Raw genomic sequence first — 21,557 nt, forward strand, 5'->3', positions numbered from 1 at the left:
TCTATTTCGCAACAAAGCCTCCTTCACTCAAGCCGCCAAACTTACCCTAGTAAAACTGACTATCCTACCGATCCTCGACTTCGGCGATGTCATATACAAAATAGCTTCCAATACTCTACTCAGCAAACTGGATGCAGTTTATCACAGTGCCATCCGTTTTGTTACTAAAGCCCCTTATACCACCCACCACTGCGACCTGTACGCTCGAGTCGGCTTGCCCTCGCTGCATATTCGTCGCCAGACCCACTGGCTCCAGGTCATCTACAAGTCTATGCTAGGTAAAGCTCCGCCTTATCCCAGTTCACTGGTCACGATAACAACACACACCTGCTGGAGCGCTGGATCTCACTGATCATCCCTAAAGCCAAAACCTCATTTGGCCGCCTTTCCTTCCAGTTCTCTGCTGCCTTTAACTGGAACGAATTGCAAAAATCGCTGAAGTTGGAGACTTTTATTTCCCTCACCAACTTTAAACCTCTGCTATCTGAGCAGCTAACCGATCGCTGCAGCTGTACATAGTCCATCGGTAAATAGCCCACCCAATCTACCTACCTCATCCCCATATTGTTTTTATTTACTTTTCTGCTCTTTTGCACACCAGTATCTCTACCTGCACATGTTCATCTGCTCATGTATCACTCCAGTGTTAATCTGCTAAATTGTAATTATTCACTCCTATGGCCTATTTATTGCCTACCTTCTCATGCCTTTTGCACACAATGTATATAGATTTTTTTTTCCTACTGTGTTATTGACTTGTTTATTGTTTACTCCATGTGTAACTCTGTGTTGTTGTCTGTTCACACTGCTATGCTTTATCTTGGCCAGGTCGCAGTTGCAAATGAGAACTTGTTCTCAACTAGCCTACCTGGTTAAATAAATAAATAAAATAAAAAATTATGTATTGATTTGTTGTTAATAAAATCAAATAAATATTGCGCTATATTACAATACAACTTGTGTGAGAAAAGCATGTCGATGCAATCCTTCTTTAGAATGATAGACTATTGCAATATCAGCAACAGTAAGCAACAATAAGTATAATTTGTAGGCCTATATTAGAGAAAGTAGTTCCTTAGAGAGCTTTTCTTGTTTGCACAGTCAAGTGTCATGTTATCTTTATGAACAGATCATTTCATTCAAGTCCTGTATTCATGGCTGTATCACAACCACAAATACTTATTTTCCACCATAATTTGCAAATAAATTCATTAAAAATCCTACAATGTGATTTTCTGGATTTTTTTTCTTCTAATTTTGTCTGTCATAGTTGAAGTGTACCTATGATGAAAATTACAGGCCTCTCTCATCTTTTTAAGTGGGAGAACTTGCACAATTGGTGGCTGACTAAATACTTTTTTGCCCCACTGTACAACCGGAGGAGAAACTCCAGTCACATGACACCATAATGACACATATCCATGGGAACAAGAGTACCATCATTCATTCTTATAGAAAGGATTGGGAGTGATGTCATAGACAGGAGATGTGATTGTGTTGTTACCAAGTATACCCATTCAGTACACAATAGGTCATAAATATATAATTTTCAAAGTAATTCCCAAAAACAACAAATTGAAAACTTTTTTTGTGACACATGAAACGTTCATGAATGAATTAACACACAAACTGGCCACACATGGACAAAGCAAGTTAAGACATAAAATTGAACAGTACAAAATATTTCAACATTACCAAATAACAGACAGGTGATAATCTATCAAAATTAATCCATAGAGCGTACATGGAATCACAAGCATTTCGCTACACTCGCTATAACATCTGCTAACCATGTGTATGTGACAAATAAAATTTGATTTGATTTATCTAGGCAAGTCAGTTAAGAACTAATTATTTTTTACAATGACGGCCTACTCCGGGCCAAACCCTAACCCGGACGACGCTGGGCCAATTGTGCGCCGCCCTATGGGACTCCCAATCACGGACCGGTTGTGATACAGTCTGGAATCGAACCAGGGTCTGTAGTGACACCTCTAGCACTGAGATTCAGTGCCTTAGATCTCTGCGCCACTCAGGAGCCTAAAATACATAACCTTCATCCATACAGCATGTTGGTTTGTTTACTACAATAAACTTGACCCTTCTGGTGCTCTTTAACAACCTCTGACGCAAGAAAACTGATTACTGTAGTAACACTCAGACTTTGTCCTGTAAAATAATCTCACCCTTCTCCATAAAATCATTCTAAATGTATTAAGGCTCATTCAACAGTGTCTTACTGTTTTACAGCATATTGCTTTCAATCGGGATTGACTCACCCTATTCCAATGCAATGCTGTTGTAATGGAACAGACAATTTATGGATTTACTATTGTTTTTAGCGAAGTAGTAACCTGGCCTCTGGGGGAAGTAACTGGTTTATGATAGTAAAGGCGTCCATCTTGTGGTGGATTGAAGGTGTTGCAGTAGCTGAGGCGTTTACAAGCCTCGTAAGAAGAAAGGGACAGTAAAAGAGTCTCCAGTTTTGAGTGAGGGTAGCCTGCATTAAAAAAAGAACAGAAGTGGAGAAAACCACTCAGTGTGAATGACCTATGACCTCCCCAAATAGAAAAGGTAACTCAGTGTGAATGACCTATGACCTCCCCAAATAGAAAAGGTAACTCAGTGTGAATGACCTATGACCTCCCCAAATAGAAAAGGTAACTCAGTGTGAATGACCGATGACCTCCCCAAATAGAAAAGGTAACTTGGTGTGAATGACCTATGACCTCCCCAAATAGAAAAGGTAAGAAAAATGTTTTTTTTTTGTATTATTATTTATTTGATTTAACCTTTATTTAACTAGGCAAGTCAGTTAAGAACAAATTATTATTTAGAATGGTAGGCCCTCAAAAGGCCCCCTGTGGGGACGGAGGCCTGGTATTAAAAAAACTATAAAATATAGGACAAAACACACATCACGACAAGAGAGACTCAACACTACATAAAGAGAGACCTAAAGACAACATAACAAGGCAGCAACACATGACAACACATGGCAACACAACATGACAACAACATGGTAGTAACACAACATGGTAGTAACACAACATGACAACAACATGGTAGTAACACAACATGGTAGCATTAACAACATGGTAGCAACACAACATGACAACAACATGGTAGTAACACAACATGGTAGCAACACAACATGACAACACATGGCAACATGGTAGCAACACAACATGACAACAACATGGTAGTAACACAACATGGTAGCAACACAACATGACAACAACATGGTAGTAACACAACATGACAACATCATGGTAGTAACACAACATGACAACAACATGGTAGCAACACAACATGACAACATGGTAGCAACACAATATGACAACAACATGGTAGTAACACAACATGACAACAACATGGTAGCAACACAACATGACAACAACATGGTAGTAACACAACATGACAACATGGTAGAAACACAACATGACAACAACATGGTAGTAACACAACATGACAACATGGTAGTAACACAACATGACAACAACATGGTAGCAACACAACATGACAACATGGTAGCAACACAATATGACAACAACATGGTAGTAACACAACATGACAACAACATGGTAGCAACACAACATGACAACAACATGGTAGTAACACAACATGACAACATGGTAGAAACACAACATGACAACAACATGGTAGTAGCACAACATGATAACAACATGGTAGCAACAGAACATGATAACAACATGGTAGCAACAGAACATGATAACAACATGGTAGCAACATAACATGACAACAACATGGTAGCAACAGAACATGACAACAACATGGTAGCAACACAACATGACAACATCATGGTAGTAACACAACATGACAACATCATGGTAGTAACACAACATGACAACAATATGGTAGCAACACAACATGACAACAACATGGTAGCAACAGAACATGACAACAACATGGTAGCAACACAACATGACAACAACATGGTAGTAACACAACATGACAACAACATGGTAGCAACAGAACATGACAACAACATGGTAGTAACACAACATGACAACATGGTAGAAACACAACATGACAACAACATGGTAGCAACAGAACATGACAACAACATGGTAGCAACACAACATGACAACAACATGGTAGTAACACAACATGACAACAACATGGTAGCAACAGAACATGACAACAACATGGTAGTAACTTAACATGGTCGCAGAGCAAAAACATGGTACAATCATTATTGGGAAACGTCAACAGCACAAAGTCAAGAAGGTAGAGACAACAATACATCACACAAAGCAACCACAACTGTCAGTAAGAGTGTCCATGATTGAGTCTTTGAATTCAGAGATTGTGATAAAACTGTCCAGTTTGAGTGTTTGTTGCAGCTCGTTCCAGTCGCTAGCTGCAGCGAACTGAAAAGACGAGCGACCCAGGGATGTGTGTGCTTTGGGGACCGTTAACAGAATGTGACTGGCAGAACGGGTGTTGTATGTGGAGGATGAGGGCTGCAGTAGGTATCTCAGATAGGGGGGAGTGAGGCCAAAGAGGGTTTTATAAATAAGCATCAACCAGTGGGTCTTGCGACGGGTATACAGAGATGATCAGTTTACAGAGGAGTATAGAGTGCAGTGATGTGTCCTATAAGGAGCATTGGTGGCAAATCTGATGACTGAATGGTAAAGAACATCTAGCCGCTCTAGAGCACCCTTACCTGCCGATCTATAAAGTACATCTCCGTAATCTAGCATGGTGTAGGATGGTCATCTGAGTCAGGGTTAGTTCGGCAGCTGGGGTGAAAGAGGAGCGATTACGATAGAGGAAACCAAGTCTATATTTAACTTTAGCCTGCAGCTTTGATATGTGCTGAGAGAAGGAAAGTGTACCGTCTAGCCATACTCCCAAGTACTTGCATACGGTGACTACCTCAAGCTCTAAACCCTCAGAGGTAGTAATCACACCTGTGGGGAGAGGGGCATTCTTCTTACCAAACCACATTACCTTTGTTTTGGAGGTGTTCAGAACAAGGTTAAGGGTAGAGAAAGCTTGTTGGACGCTAAGAAAGCTTTGTTGTAGAGCATTTAACACAAAATCCGGGGAGGGGCCAGCTGAGTATAAGACAGTATGATCTGCATATAAATGGATGAGAGAGAGCTTCCTACTGCCTGAGCTATGTTGTTGATGTAATTTGCCTAGGATTGAGCCTTGGGGTACTCCCTTGGTGACAGGCAGTGGCTGAGACGGCAAATTCTGACTTTATACACTGCACTCTTTGAGAGGTAGTTAGCAAACAAGGCCAAAGACCCCTCAGAGACACCAATACTGCTTAGTCGGCCCACAAGAATAGAATGGTCTACCGTATCAACAGCTTTGGCCAAGTCAATAAAAATAGCATCACAATATTGCTTAGAATCAAGGGCAATGGTGACATCATTGAGGACCTTTAAGGTTGCAGTGACACATCCATAACCTGAGTGGAAACCAGATTGCATACCAGAGAGAATACTATAGACATTGAGTGATGGTAGCCAATATGTACTGTTTAAGCAGGCACAGTAAAAAAATAAATAAAATAAAAAGATTTATTTAACCAGGTCGGCCAGTTGAGAACAAGTTGTCATTTACAACTGTGACCTGGCCAAGATAAAGCAAAGCAGTGCAACACAAACAACAACATAGAGTTACACATGGAATAAACAAATGTACAGTCAATAACACAATAGAAAAAAAAGTTTATATACAGTGTGTGCAAATGGCGTGAGGAGGTAAGGCAATAAATAGGCCATAGTAGCGAAGTAATTACAATTTAGCAAATTAACACTGGAGTGATAGATGAGCAGATGATGTGCAATTAGAGATACTGGTGTGCAAAAGAGCAGAAAAGTAAATAAAAACATGGGGATGAGGTAGGTAGATTGGATGGGCTATTTACAGATGGGCTGTGTACAGCTGCAGCGATCGGTTAGCTGCTCAGATAGCTGATGTTTGAAGTTGGTGAGGGAGATTCTAGTATCCAACTTCAGCGATTTTTGCAATTCATTCCAGTCACAGGCAGCAGAAAACTGGAAGGAAAGGCGGCCAGGGGGTATTGGTTTTGGGGATGATCAGTGAGATACACCTGCTGGAACGTGTGCTACGGGTGGGTGTTGTTATCGTGACCAGTGAGCTGAGATAAGGCGGAGCTTTACCTAGCAAAAACTTATAGATGAACTTGAAGAGGACTTAAAATGACATTACCCTATCTTCATCTGGTGATGACAAACAACTGCCACTGGGAAACCACTAATAAAATCATTAAAGGGGAAATCGGGAAATTCACACAATAATGTCTATATGTCATTCATTTAAAAGTCTATGTAACGATCCCAGATTGGTCTTTTTAAAAGATCCAATGCAGAAATTTTTTTTAAATCTCAAAATCAAATCACTTCTGGGTAACAATTAAGTACCTTACTGAGATTATTTTCAATTAAAATGGTAATTTTATTTTATTTTAAATAGCTTCTTAGCAAAGAGCAATTTCTCAAGCAAGAAGTGGTTTCAGTGGGGAGGGGAAAACTGAAAACGAGTTGTTATTGGCAGAGAGGTTTGGAACTGTTTCTTATTGGTCAAGCTCGGGGGTCCCTGAGCGAGACATTAGCTCCTGTAACAGGACTGCTTCAGTCCCTCTCCTCGCCACTACCCGGGCTCGGACCAGGGACCCTCTGCACACATCAACAACTGACACCCTCTAAGCATCGTTACCCATCATTACCCAAGCTTCCTGTCAGGACCCGGTTTCATAGAACCTGGAGTCCGGAGTGAGAAACAGTCACTTAACCAACTGAGACCGCCAATAGACAGCAGGCCCAGAAGATGACAGACACAGCAGTACTGAAGACGGTGTACCCTAAAATACAAAAAATGGCAAACAAAATCACACAAAAAGACTGACACCTCAAAAAACATCACAAGTTACCCATCATTACCCAAGCTTCCAAATGAAATGAACAACCTCACCTCTCTGTCATAGTTAAAATAATGTATTTCTACATACATTTTGGCCTCAGCTGAGCTCTTTTACAGACAGATCGCCTTCTGTATTTCCTATTGTCCGCCATTTGTTTGCCATGCATCCTTGATTTGAAAAAATGTTTGCCAGACTACAGCTAGATACCAATATCACTAGACAACAATATCACTAGACAACTATCCTACAGCTAGACACCAATAGACAACTAGCCTACAGCTAGACACCAATATCACTAGACAACTAGCCTAGACAACAGCTAGACAACACCAATATCACTAGACAACTAGCCTACAGCTAGACACTAGACAACTATACAGCTAGACAATACACGAACAACTAGCCTACACTAGACAACACCTACAATATCACTAGACAACTAGCCTACAGCTAGACACCAATATCACTAGACTAGCCTACAGCCAGACACCAATATCACTAGACAACTAGCCTACAGCAATATCACTAGACACCAATATCACTAGACAACTAGCCTACAGCGAGACACCAATATCACTAGACAACTAGCCTACAGCTAGACACCAATATCACTAGACAACTAGCCTACAGCTAGACACCAATATCACTAGACAACTAGCCTACAGCTAGACACCAATATCACTAGACAACTACCTACAGATAGACACCAACATCACTAGACAACTAGCCTACAGCTAGCTAGACACCAACATCACTAGACAACTAGCCTACATACCAATATCACTAGACAACGAGCCAACAACTAGACACCAATATCACTAGACAACTAGCCTACAGCTAGCTAGACACCAACATCACTAGATACCAATATCACTAGACAACTAGCCAACAGCTAGATACCAATATCACTAGACAACTAGCCAACAGCTAGATACCAATATCACTAGACAACTAGCCTACAGCTAGACACCAATATCACAGACAACTAGCCTACAGTTAGCTGCGCTAGAGCAGGTTTTCATCAAGGATCTCTCTGTACTTTGCACCGTTTATCTTTCCCTCGATCCTGCCATGTCTCCAAGTCCCTGCTGCTGAAAAACATCCCCACAGCATGAGGCTGCCACCACCATGCTTCAGCGTAGGGATGGTGCCAGGTTTCCTCCAGATGTGATGCTTGGCATTCAGGCCAAAGAGCAGTCAACTGTGGGGCCTTATATACAGTTGTGTGCCTTTCCAAATCATGTCCAATCAATTGAATTTACCACAGATGGACTCCAACCAAGTTGTAGAAACATCTCAAGGATGATCAATGGAAACAGGATGCACCTGAGCTCAATTTCAAGTCTCATAGCAAAGGTTCTGAATACTTTGGTATTTGTTTTTATAAATGTGCAAACATTTCTACAAAGCTGTTTTCGCTGTCATTATGGGATATTGTGTGTAGATTGATTATTTTTTTTCCTTCTCCATTTTAAAATACGCTGTAATGTTTTAAAAAATGTAGAAAAAGTCAAAGGTCTGAATACTTTACTTACCGTAAATCACTGCGATGATAGAAACGGCAAAGGCAAGGTTGACAAATGACCAGAACGTCAAGAGACACATTTTAGCTAAATGTTGCTATTTTTGACAGCAGCCCTTTAACATCGTAAAATAGTAATAGCATAGCATTAATAATAAGTGACAGACAACCGTGCAATTTTTTACATTTTATTTAGCTTAGGCTAAATTAATAAAAAACGTCCTTTTCTATGTAGGAAGCATCCAGGCCAATGTTGGTCACAGCATCACATCACAGTGGACAACACAAGCGCTGCCTGAAACTGTTCGAAGTAGCTGGCGTGACATCATCATCACCCACACGTTTACAATCATCGGATATGCAATTCATATACCCCAAATCTAACTAAGCAAGCAGTTTCAGCCCTTCTTTCCTTTAGCAACGGATCGTTGCGGACAGCTCCACTAACGACGAATGACTTCCGCTGGAACGCAAAAGGTTTGAAGCATCTGGTTGTATCACGTGTCCAGCAGTCAAGCAATGCATTCCGTTTCTGACATGTTTTTTAAAATATTTTTTTATAATGGCATGTACCTTGACATTTAAAATATACTATACTATTATTTTAATATGTTTAGAAATAAAAATGTTTCCCTCCCCCAAATATGTCTCACCCAAACAGGAGTTCCAACTAAGTGAGAAATAGTTGAACTACACTAAATTCTTGTTGATGTTGCTAATTACTATAACATATACTACAGAGATGATTTAGCATTGAATTGTAAATGATGTGTAGCAACCACAGTCTGAGGGGCAGATTTGATTTCATCATGTTATGGTTACATGATAAACAATAAACATAGGTGGTGTATTTGGGACAAAGCCTAATTCCCTATGTAGTACACTACTTTAGACCAGGGCCCTATTCCCTATATAGTACACTACTTTAAGTCTTATGTGCCCTGGTCAAAAGTATGGCAGGTCTATATGAAATAGGGTCCAGACAGAGACTGACAGTGATTTTAAACACAAACCCAACGCAGTACCATGATAATACCAACAAGAATCTCTGGTTTCATTTAAAAAAATATATCATGTTTGTGTTTCAATCCAACAAATCTCAACACGTACCCAACTACTCCGTAATATACCATATTATTACAGTATAGGTCAAATGAAGCTTGATTGGTTGGCTGTTAACATGCAACAAAGTCAATATTTAAAGTAAAGGATGGGGGCAGAACTAATATCACAGACCGAGGACTCATTTTTACTGGGTTCTGAATACTTTGCACAATTTTGTGTACCAGTACTTTCAGTTCAAATCAAATCAAATGTATTTATAAAGCCCTTCGTACATCAGCTGATATCTCAAAAGTGCTGTACAGAAACTCAGCCTAAAACCCCAAACAGCAAGCAATGCAGGTGTAGAAGCACGGTGGTTAGGAAAAACTCCCGAGAAAGGCCAAAACCTAGGAAGAAACCTAGAGAGGAACCAGGCTCTGAGGGGGGGCCAGTCCTCTTCTGGCTGTGCTGGGTTGTGATTCAAAATAGCCTTCCCAGGTAAGACAATTCATAGGAAGGCCAATTCCATTCTAACCCATAACAGACACGTTTCCCACACACAGATTAAGACAATTCCTGGATTAAGAAGCACTTTCAATAGAGATTCCAGAAATAGGGATTAATCTGTCTGACGGGATAACAGTTAGAAGCAGAGACAGACGATGAGCATCTGTAATAAGACTACACAACCCTGCCTAACCCTGGGATCTGTCCCTAGTGGCGCACTATATAGTGCACTAGTTCTGACTAGACGTGGCGCACTATATAGTGCACTAGTTCTGACTAGAAGTGGCGCACTATATAGTGCACTAGTTCTGACTAGAAGTGGCGCACTATATAGTGCACTAGTTTTGACCAGAAGTGGCGCACTATATAGTGCACTAGTTCTGACTAGAAGTGGCGCACTATATAGTGCACTAGTTCTGACTAGACGTGGCGCACTATATAGTGCACTAGTTTTGACCAGAAGTGGCGCACTATATAGTGCACTAGTTTTGACCAGAAGTGGCGCACTATATAGTGCACTAGATTTGACCAGAAATGGCACACTATATAGTGCACTAGATTTGACCAGAAGTGGCGTACTATATAGTGCACTAGATTTGACCAGAAGTGGTGCACTATACAGGGTTCCATTTAGGACATAGCTTCGTAATAAGAACCGTTCCTCCATGCAGGTTTTAAATGCATCTTCTGACTCTTTCATAGAGCCTTTCCCTGTAGAGCAGAAAGGTCATATTATGAAAGGTGGCAAACACCAGCAGAGGTTGAGGCTAGAAGGTTCTATCTACATATACTACACAGTAGTATACAATACAATGTTCTCTATATACACTACTACAAATACAATGTTCTCTACATATCCTACCTAGTACTCTGAATACAATGTTCTCTATATATACTACCTAGTACTCTAAATACAATGTTCTCTATATACACTACTACAAATACAATGTTCTCTATATATACTACATAGTACTCTAAATACAATGTTCTCTATATATACTACATAGTACTCTAAATACAATGTTCTCTATATATACTACCTAGTACTCTAAATACAATGTTCTCTATATACACTACTACAAATACAATGTTCTCTATATATACTACCTAGTACTCTAAATACAATGTTCTCTACATATACTACACAGTAGTATACAATACAATGTTCTCTATATACACTACTACAAATACAATGTTCTCTATAGATACTACACAGTACTCTAAATACAATGTTCTCTATATATACTACTACAAATACAATGTTCTCTACATATACTACCTAGTACTCTAAATACAATGTTCTCTATATATACTACCTAGTACTCGAAATACAATGTTATCTACATATCCTACCTAGTACTCGAAATACAATGTTCTCTATATACACTACTACAAATACAATGTTCTCTATATATACAATGTTATCTACATATCCTACCTAGTACTCTAAATACAATGTTACAATGTTCTCTATATATACTACCTAGTACTCTAAATACAATGTTCTCTATATACACTACTACAAATACAATGTTCTCTATTTATACAATGTTATCTACATATCCTACCTAGTACTCTAAATACAATGTTACAATGTTCTCTACATATCCTACCTAGTACTCTAAATACAATGTTACAATGTTATCTACATATCCTACCTAGTACTCTAAATACAATGTTCTCTATATACACTACCTAGTACTCTAAATACAATGTTCTCTATATACACTACCTAGTACTCTAAATACAATGTTCTCTATATACACTACTACAAATACAATGTTCTCTATATATACTACCTAGTACTCTAAATACAACGTTCTCTATATACACTACTACAAATACAATGTTCTCTATATATACTACCTAGTACTACAAATACAATGTTCTCTCTATATACTACATAGTACTCTAAATACAGTGTTATCTACATACACTACACAGTACTCTAAATACAATGTTCTCTATATAAACACTCTACATAGTACTCTAAATTCAATGTTCTCTACATATACTACATAGTACTCTAAATACTATATTTTCCACATATACTACACAGTACTCTAAATACTATGTTCTCTACATATACTATATTGTACTCTAAATACAATGTTCTCTACATACACTACGTATATACTACTCTAAATACACTACGTATATAATACTCTACATACACTACGTATATAATACCCTACATACACTACGTATATACTACTCTAAATACACTACGTATATAATACCCTACATACACTACGTATATAATACTCTAAATACACTACGTATATACTACTCTAAATACACTACGTATATAATACTCTAAATACACTACGTATATAATACTCTACATACACTACGTATATAATACTCTAAATACAATGTTAAGTTCCAAAGAATCAAGATGTAAATAAATAGCCGACACGTTCAAACCAATGAGGGTTCAGAACTTGAAAGCCAATTATCTCAGAATGATCTTTTTGCAGATAGACCCTTCTAGTCCTCAGCTCTCGATATGCTGTATAAGGCTTTAATACATCTGATTAGTTATACAGTAGTGCCTTTCACCGGCTTGAAAACATCCCCAATATCTATGAAAATAATTCTCCATACAAACAGGCATTATTGTCAATCGTCTGTACACACACATCAGTAGATGCATTCACAAACACTCAGGTATGCAAACACATTGTATGTGTATAACACTGTGTCTGTATATATTTCATCACAGTGTATCGGTTGTCCACTTTGATACATTACAGCCTTATTCTAAAATGTATTGAATTACTTTTATTTCCTCAATCTACACAATGTTTAGACATTTTTGCAAATGTAGTAAAAATACAAACCAGAAGTACCTTATTTACATAAGTATTCAGACCCTTTGCTATGAGACTCAAAAGTGAGCTCAGGTGCATCCTGTTTCCACTGATCATCCTTGAGATGTTTCTACATCTTGATTGGAGTCCACCTGTGGTAAATTCAATTGATTGGACATGATTTGGAAAGGCACACACCTGACTATATAAGGTCCCACAGTTGACAGTGCATGTCAGAGCAAAAACCAAGTCATGAGGTCGAAGGAATGGTCCGTAGAGCTCCGAGACAGGATTGTGTCGAGGCACAGATCTGGGAAGGGTACCAAAACATTTCTGCAGCATTGAAGGTCTCCAAGATCACAGTGGCCTCCGTCATTCTTCAATGGAAGAAGGTTGGAACCACCAAGACTCTTCCTAGAGCTGGCTTCCCGGCCAAACTAAGCAATCGGGGGAGAAGGGCCTTGGTCAGGGAGGTGACCAAGAACCCAATGGTCACTCTGACAGAGCTCCAGAGTTCCTCTGTGGAGATGAGAGAGCCTTCCAGGACAACAATATCTGCAGCACTCGACCAATTAGGCCTTAATGGTAGAGTGACCAGACAGAAGCCACTCCTCAGTAAAAGGCACATGACAGCCCGCTTGGAGTTTGCCAAAAGGCACCTAAAGGACTCTGACCATGAGAAACAAGATTCTCTGGTTTGATGGAACCAAGATTGAACTCTTTGGCCTTAATGCAAAGTGTCACGTCTGGAGGAAACCTGGCACCATCCCGATTGTGAAGCATGGTGGTGGCAGCATCATGCTGTGGGGATGTTTTTCAGTAGCAGGGACTGGGAGACTAGTCAGGATCGAGGGAAAGATTAATGGAGCAAAGTACAGAGATCCTTGATGAAAACCTGATCCAGAGCACTCAGGACCTCAGACTTGGGCAAATGTTCACTTCCAACAGGACAACGACCCTAAACACACAGACAAGACAACGCAGGAGTGGCTTCAGGACAAGCCTCTGAATGTCCTTGAGATGACCAGCCAGAGCCCGGACTTGAACCCAATTGAACATCTCTGGAGACCTGAAAATAGCTGTACAGCGATGCTCCCCATCCATCCTGACAGAGCTTGAGAGGATCTGCAGAGAATGGGAGAAGCTCCCCAAATATAGGTGTGCAAAGCGTGTAGCGTCATACCCAAGAAGACTTGAGGCTGTAATCCCTGCCAAAGGTGCTTCAACAAAGTACTGAGTAAAGAGTCTGAATACTTATGGAAATGTTTTTTTATTTTTAATACGGAGCTCACGGAGCTCCGAGGCAGGATTGTGTTGAGGCACAGATCTGGGGAAGGGTACCAAAACATTTCTGCAGCATTGAAGGTCCCCAAGAACACAGTGGCCTTCATCATTCTTAAAATGGAAAAAAGTCTGGAACCACCAAGACTCTTCCTAGAGTTGGCTGCCCGGCCAAACAAAAAAAAAATCTGTTTTTGCTTTGTCAATATGGGGTATTGTGTGTAGATTTTATAAATAATTTATTCCATCAATTTTAGAACAAGGTTGTAACTTAACAAAATGTGGAAAAAGTCCAGGGGTCTGAATACTTTCCGAAGGCCCTGTATCGGTATAACACAGTGTGTATCTGTAAGTATTGCCACAAGTCAGGTGTGATTATTGATCGGCATGTTGTCAATCGTCAATAAAAGTGAGTCGTCCAGGTCCTTCATTCTTCATCCACCGTCGGTACCTCTTCCACCTGGGGTCCAGGGCCATCTTCGTCTTCATCTCTTCCTCCTGTTCTTCCTTGTACACCTGTACAACAACATCATGCAATATAAATATACAAACATAAAAAATATATATATTTTTTAAAAGGCAACAAAAAGAAAGCATCATTATTTTTAAATGGAGATACTCTCTCGAGCTTCCTTTTGTACCAGTAGTCGGCTTAATCTCGGGCCAGGAAACCACCCCTTGGGCTTTCACATCTCATTTTCCATAATATGAAAGTGGAATGCTTTGCAACAGATATAAATGTTCACATACAGAATGTGTTCTGTTGTTATAACATTGTAATATCTGGTGCACAGTGTTCCACTGTTTGTGTGTGTAGTCTACCACTACAGCTGCTACTACTACTACAGCTGCTACTACTACTACTACTACTATTACAGCTGCTACTACTACTACCACTACTACTACTACAGCTGCTACTACTACTACTACTACTACTATTACAGCTGCTACTACTACTACTACTACTACAGCTGCTACTACTACTATTACTACAGCTGCTACTACTACAGCTGCTACTACTACTACTACTACTACTACAGCTGCAACTACTACTACTACTACAGCTGCAACTACTACTACAGCTGCAACTACTACAGCTGCAACTACTACTACTACTGCTACAGCTGCTACTACTACTACTACAGCTGCTACTACTACTACTACAGCTGCTACTACTACTACTACAGCTGCTACTACTACTACAGCTGCTACTACTACTACTACAGCTGCTACTACTACTACAGCTGCTACTACAGCTGCTACTACAACTACTACTAATATTACAGCTGCTACTACTACTACTACAGCTGCTACTACTACTACAGCTGCTACTACTACTACTACTACTACTACTACTACAGCTTCTACTACAGCTGCTACTGCTGCTGCTACTACAGCTGCTACTACTACAACTACTACAGCTGCTACTACTACAACTACTACAGCTGCTACTACTACTACTACAGCTGCTACTACTACTACTACAGCTGCTACTACTACAGCTGCTACTACTACTACTGCTACTGCTACTACTGCTACTACAGCTGCTACTACAGCTGCTACTACTACAGCTGCTACTACTACTACAGCTGCTACTACTACTACAGCTGCTACTACTACTACTACTACTACTGCTGCTACTACTACTACTACTACTACTACAGCTGCTACTACTACTACTACTACTACTACAGCTGCTACTACTACTACTGTAGCTGCTACTACTACTGTAGCTGCTACTACTACTACTACTACTACTGTAGCTGCTACTACTACAGCTGCTACTACTACTACTACTACTGTAGCTGCTACTACTACTACAGCTACTACTACTACAGCTGCTACTACTACTACTACTACACTACAGCTGCTACTACTACTACTACAGCAGCTGCTACTACTACTACAGCTACTACTACAGTTGCTACTACTACTACAGCTGCTACTACTACACTACAGCTGCTACTACTACACTACAGCTGCTACTACTACTACTACTACTACTACAGCAGCTGCTACTACTACTACAGCTGCTACTACTACTACTACTACTACTACAGCAGCTGCTACTACTACTACAGCTACTACTACAGTTGCTACTACTACTACAGCTGCTACTACTACACTACAGCTGCTACTACTACACTACAGCTGCTACTACTACTACACTACAGCTGCTACTACTACTACACTACAGCTGCTACTACTACTACAGCTGCTACTACTACTACTACAGCTGCTACTACTACAGCTGCTACTACTACTACTACTGCAACATTACTACAGACCTCATAGTTGTCTTTGATCCAGAGCTGCCTCTCCAGTAACGTGTCTCTCTGCTCCGCCTCCAGACTGTCGAACTGAGACTGAGACATCTTCATGTTCCTCCTGATGATGTAGAGCTTCTCCTCGTCTCCGTACTCCTCTCTGCAGATGGTGAACCTGTAGATCCACTTACAGTACCAGACCACATAGGCACACAGGCAGTAAGGGAACAGGACAATCTGACAGAGCAGGATGTCCAAGATTTTAGGCTTCTGGTAGCCTCCCTTGATGTCGATCTTGTTCTTGATGATGTCACGGATGACCTCTTCTTCCTGTTCCCGGATCTCCTCTTTGGACCGACGGTTCTTGCCCTTCTCTTTAGTCTTGTTCAGGAGACCCAGCTGCTTGGCTATCTCTGTCGCCTGGATACGGTACTTGGGGACCGTTGATAGGTAGTTGATGGCTTCAGTGTAGCTGGCCCACCAACTGTAGTACTGAAGCAGGAAAATTAAGTCACAATCAGGTAGTGGTGTAAAGTAATGATGTAAAAATACTTTAAAGAACTACTTACTGTAAGTAGTTTCTGGGGGTCGCTGTACTTTAGTATTTATATATTATTTTACAACCTTTACTTCACTACATTCCTAAAAAATGTACTTTTTACTCCATATACTCAAAAGTACTCGTTACATTTTGAATGCTTAGCAGGACAGGAAAATGGTCCAATTCATGTACTTATCAAGACAACATCCCAGGTCATCCCTACTGTCTCTGATCTGGAGGACTCACTAAACAGAGAACATCCCTGGTCATCCCTACAGCCTCTGATCTGGAGGACTCACTAAACAGAGAACATCCCAGGTCATTCCTAGTTCAGAGAGTGCATCTCGGGAGGAAATGGGTTCCTATGGGTCTATCAGAACCTTTCTGATTATTCACACACTGCTATGTACCAAACGGTGCGATTCCTAACATTACATTTTCCAAACGGTACCATTCGTAACCTCCAAAACGGTGACATTCTACTGCTCATGATTGGTATTAAGAAAACACACCCTGCGTCCCAAATACCACCCTATTCCCTTTATAGTGCACGACACGAGTATGTGTATGATCCTACCTGGAAGATGGATATAGCAACCACGGTGACCAGAATGACAATCCGTACGTCCACTTTAGGTGCCAGTCGTCTCCTGTAGTAGGTGTAGTAGTGGCTGTAGTACTCTTCAGGGTGGTCCAGCATGTAGTCGTAGTCTCTACGGGAGTCCTCATCCTGATACACAGGAGGAAATGGCCCTTATAACACTATTATGACGACTAGCTAATGTACTAAGGTACTAAGGTACAAGAAGATATCTCCGTATCAGAATGATTGAGAGCTGTATGTACACTACCAATCAAAAGTTTGGACACACCTGCTCATTCAAGGTTTTTTTTTATATTTTTTTTTTACTATTTTCTACATTGAAGAATAATAGTGAAGACATGAACTATGAAATAACACATTTGTAGTAACCAAAAAACAAAACAAAAAAAAAGGTGTTAAACTAATCTAAATATATTTTCTATTCTAGATTCTTCAAAGTAGCCACCCTTTGACTTGATGACAGCGTTGCACACTCTTGGCATTCTCTCAACCAGCTTCATGAAGAATGCTTTTCCAACAGTCTTGAAGGAGTTCCCACATATGCTGAGCACTTTTTGGCTGCTTTTCCTTCACTCTGCGGTACAACTCATCCCAAACTATCACAATTGGGTTGAGGCCGGGTGATTGTGGAGGCCAGGTCATCTGATGCAGCACTCCATCACTCTCCTTCTTGGTCAAATAGCCCTTACACAGCCTGGGTGTGTGTATTGGGGCAATGTCCTGTTGAAAAAAAAAATATTGTCCCACTAAGCCCAAAGCAGATGGGATGGCATATCGCTGCAGAATGATGTGGTAGCGATGCTGGTTAAGTGTGCCTTGAATTCTAAATAAATCACTGGCAGTGTCACCAGCAAAGCGCCCCTCCTCCTCCATGCTTCACGGTGGGAACCACACATGAAGAGATCATCCATTCACCTACACTGTGTCTCAAAGACACAGCGGTTGGAACCAGAAATCTAAAATTTGGACTCGTCAGACCAAAGGACAGATGTCCACTATTCTAATGTCCAATGCTCGTGTTTCTTGGCCAAAGCAAGTCTCTTCTTATTGGTGTTCTTTAGTAGTGATTTCTTTTCAGCAATTTGACCATGAAGGTCTGATTCACACAGTCTCCTCTGAACAGTTGATGTTGAGATGTGTCTGTTACTTGAACTCTGTGAAGCATTTATTTATTTATTTTGTGACTGCACTTGAAGAAATGTTCAAAGTTCTTGAAATGATCCTTATTGACTGACCATCATGTATTAAAGTAGTGATGGACTGTCGTTTTTCTTTGCTTATTTGAGCTGTTCTTGCCATAATATGGACTTGGTATTTTACTAAATAGGGCTCTCTTCGGTATACCAGCCCTACCTTGATTGGCTCTGATTGGCTCAAACGCATTAAGGAAAGAAATTCCACAACTTTTAACAAGGCACACCTGTTAATTGAAATGCATTCCAGGCGACTACCTCATGAAGCTGGTTGAGAGAATGCCAATAGCATGCAAAGCTGTCATCAAGGCAAAGGGTAGCTACTTTGAAGAATCTCAAATATAAAATATATTTTGATTTGCGTACATTTTTTGGTTACTACATGATTCCATTTGTGTCATTTCATAGTTTTGATGTCTTCACTATTATTCAACAATGTAGAAAAAAATTAAAAAATAAAGAAAAACCATGGAATGTTCTAAAGGTTTTGCCTGGTACTGTCTGTATCAAGCCTATCAGAGTTGGAGTGCAGTTCTGCCTTCAAGATAACATGTACAGTTCTCTCCAATAACTCATATTAAAACAGTCTTGCACCCACTGTGTAAAAGGCTTTTTCCGCCTTGCCCTCTCATAACGCCTCCGTGTGATCGACAGCGTCATTGCATTTTGGTTCACAATAAGTACATTCATTTCCCATGGAACGCTGCGTTTTCCTTGCAGAGGCAGTGCGTTGCAGAGGCAGTGCGTTGCAGAGGCAGTGCGTTGCAGAGGCAGTGCGTTGCAGAGGCAGTGCGTTGCAGAGGCAGTGCGTTCTGTGTGGTTCATACGTTGGATTTATCGAACGTATGCGTCAAACTGTATGCGTGGACGGTTTGGCAGAAATGTTATAAAGGTAAATGTTAAACATTTTTCGAACACCTATCCAGATGATGCTGCATACTATTTTCCGCAATAACACCGTAGTGGTTATCAAGACCAAGGACACACACAAAAAAACTGTTCGTTTTTTTTTTTTTTTTTTTTAAAGGTCGAGGTTGAGGATCCAACTTTTCTGGGCCCGGCTTATCGGCGGTGCAAAATAGGCCATAGGAACTTACAAACTATACCTACCACTTCTTTCTGAAGGGACCCTCTCCCAATCCCCACGAGTCAACGTAAACTCACTATTATGTGGAGTGGTAAGCATGAACCCTCCAAACCTTGCCTCGTCTGACAAAACACATTTCAGTGGATCCTCTCTGATTAGATACTGATCATCTGATTCAGAGATGACCATGTCAACCTCCAGATACATACTGCTCATCTGAATCACTACAACAACTTTTCCCAACATCTTGGGTGTCAGATTTGATCGGGCTGCCCCTACCTGCATGTGAAGGAAAAAAACATCCCAATGATAATTTGACTTTGAACCTGTTCAGGTTGATTCATAACAGTCATTTACAGTATTTGTACACTTGAAGGCAAAACGATCAAATTGACTGAAGGCATTTTTTTTGACGGAGTTGAGCAAAGTGCCACATTGGCATACAACATAAGTTCGCGGTAACTACCTGAACCGAGAAGCAGCGTTTTAATTTGAAAATATTAGCTGAAACGAATAAAAATGTCAGGTTTCTCCACTTACCTTCAACGTTTCATATGCAGTCGCAATGAGCAGAAATTTTTGATGAGCACTTTCTCTTGTCTCGCCTGCAAGACTTGAGAATCTGTCCGGGTGATACTTTCTGGCTATCTGTCTGTAAGCCCGGGCTATGTCCGATTTAACCGCTTCCCTCGATACTCCGAGAACATCGTAACAAATCTGGGTGCCACAATACAGTCCCTCGATAAGCGCCGTGGCAGACGGTACGAAAACCACCACCACAATGACTATAATGCCTATCCATTGACCACAGTGTCGACCATACTCAGTGAGTGCAGCCATTTTCACCACTTGATGAGTCGCAGAATTTGATCCACGTCTCGTCAGCAACATAAAATAAAAAAAAGTACTTCCGGGTTACGGATTTCGGAAACGTTCCCCCCAAAATTCAATAACCTTTATTTATTAATGATATATGACAAATAATTGTCTAAACATGAATGATTCATATGTGTTAATATTTAAGTTACATTCCTCGTGGGTTTTAAAACATGTTCCAATGCAAATCACTGAATATGGAATAGAGCAAGAACTATTGTAGTTTTGCTGCAAAAGTATTGTAGGGAAAACTCAGTTGGGTCTGTAGAATGTGTATATGGTGTCATTTCAATGGGCTCTGAATGATACGGAGTGTTGCTGGCCTTTCACTGTGGTCAAACTGCTAAAAATGGGGTGCCTATCCATGGTCCTGAAGTCAATAATTCTATATACATTCAAATATCCATGGTCCTGAAGTCAATAACTCTATATACATTCAAATATCCATGGTCCTGAAGTCAATAATTCTATATACATTCAAATATCCATGGTCCTGAAGTCAATAACTCTATATACATTCAAATATCCATGGTCCTGAAGTCAATAACTCTATATACATTCAAATATCCATGGTCCAGAAGTCAATAACTCTATATACATTCAACTATCCATGGTCCTGAAGTCAATACCTCTATATACATTCAACTATCCATGGTCCTGAAGTCAATACTTCTATATACATTGAACCATCAGAACTCAAAAAACAAACACATAAGTAAAACATTTTTTGTCAAAACGACAATCTAAATTATTTACAATTTAATCGTAATGAATATTAAAATTTAATACAATGGGAAGCTCATCCACAATTGATGGACCATCAGCAGACAATTAAGGATGCTAAGCAGCCTGTTTTACTGTTGGTTTTGCATCGTATGCTAAGCAGCTTGTTAG

At 40.1% G+C, this 21,557-nt stretch overlaps 1 protein-coding gene across 1 annotated transcript; it reads right to left on the bottom strand.

Moving 5' to 3' along the window:
• Positions 1 to 8,625: 8,625 nt before the first annotated feature.
• Positions 8,626 to 20,643, bottom strand: LOC135518436 (dnaJ homolog subfamily C member 25-like). The gene is made up of 4 exons (XM_064943607.1): positions 20,328 to 20,643; positions 17,481 to 17,633; positions 16,384 to 16,854; positions 8,626 to 14,611 (listed from the first exon to the last, which is right to left on the bottom strand). The coding sequence occupies exons 1-4, from the start codon at positions 20,625 to 20,627 to the stop codon at positions 14,489 to 14,491; spliced, it is 1,047 nt and encodes a 348-aa protein (XP_064799679.1). The 5' UTR covers positions 20,628 to 20,643; the 3' UTR covers positions 8,626 to 14,488.
• Between the last annotated feature and the right edge of the window lie 914 nt (positions 20,644 to 21,557).

Source organism: Oncorhynchus masou, chromosome 28 (genome assembly GCF_036934945.1).
Source record: "Oncorhynchus masou masou isolate Uvic2021 chromosome 28, UVic_Omas_1.1, whole genome shotgun sequence".
NCBI classification, from domain to species: Eukaryota; Metazoa; Chordata; class Actinopteri; order Salmoniformes; family Salmonidae; genus Oncorhynchus; species Oncorhynchus masou.

What these genes read in the sequence shown, in the direction of transcription:
- LOC135518436 (XM_064943607.1), bottom strand. Translation starts at nt 20,627, where the DNA reads ATGGCTGCACTCACTGAGTATGGTCGACACTGTGGTCAATGGATAGGC. An exon ending in CTGCATATGAAACGTTGAAG is followed by an intron (nt 17,634 to 20,327) that starts GTAAGTGGAGAA and finishes CCTGTGTATCAG; the next exon opens with GATGAGGACTCCCGTAGAGA. An exon ending in TTGCTATATCCATCTTCCAG is followed by an intron (nt 16,855 to 17,480) that starts GTAGGATCATAC and finishes TTCCTGCTTCAG; the next exon opens with TACTACAGTTGGTGGGCCAG.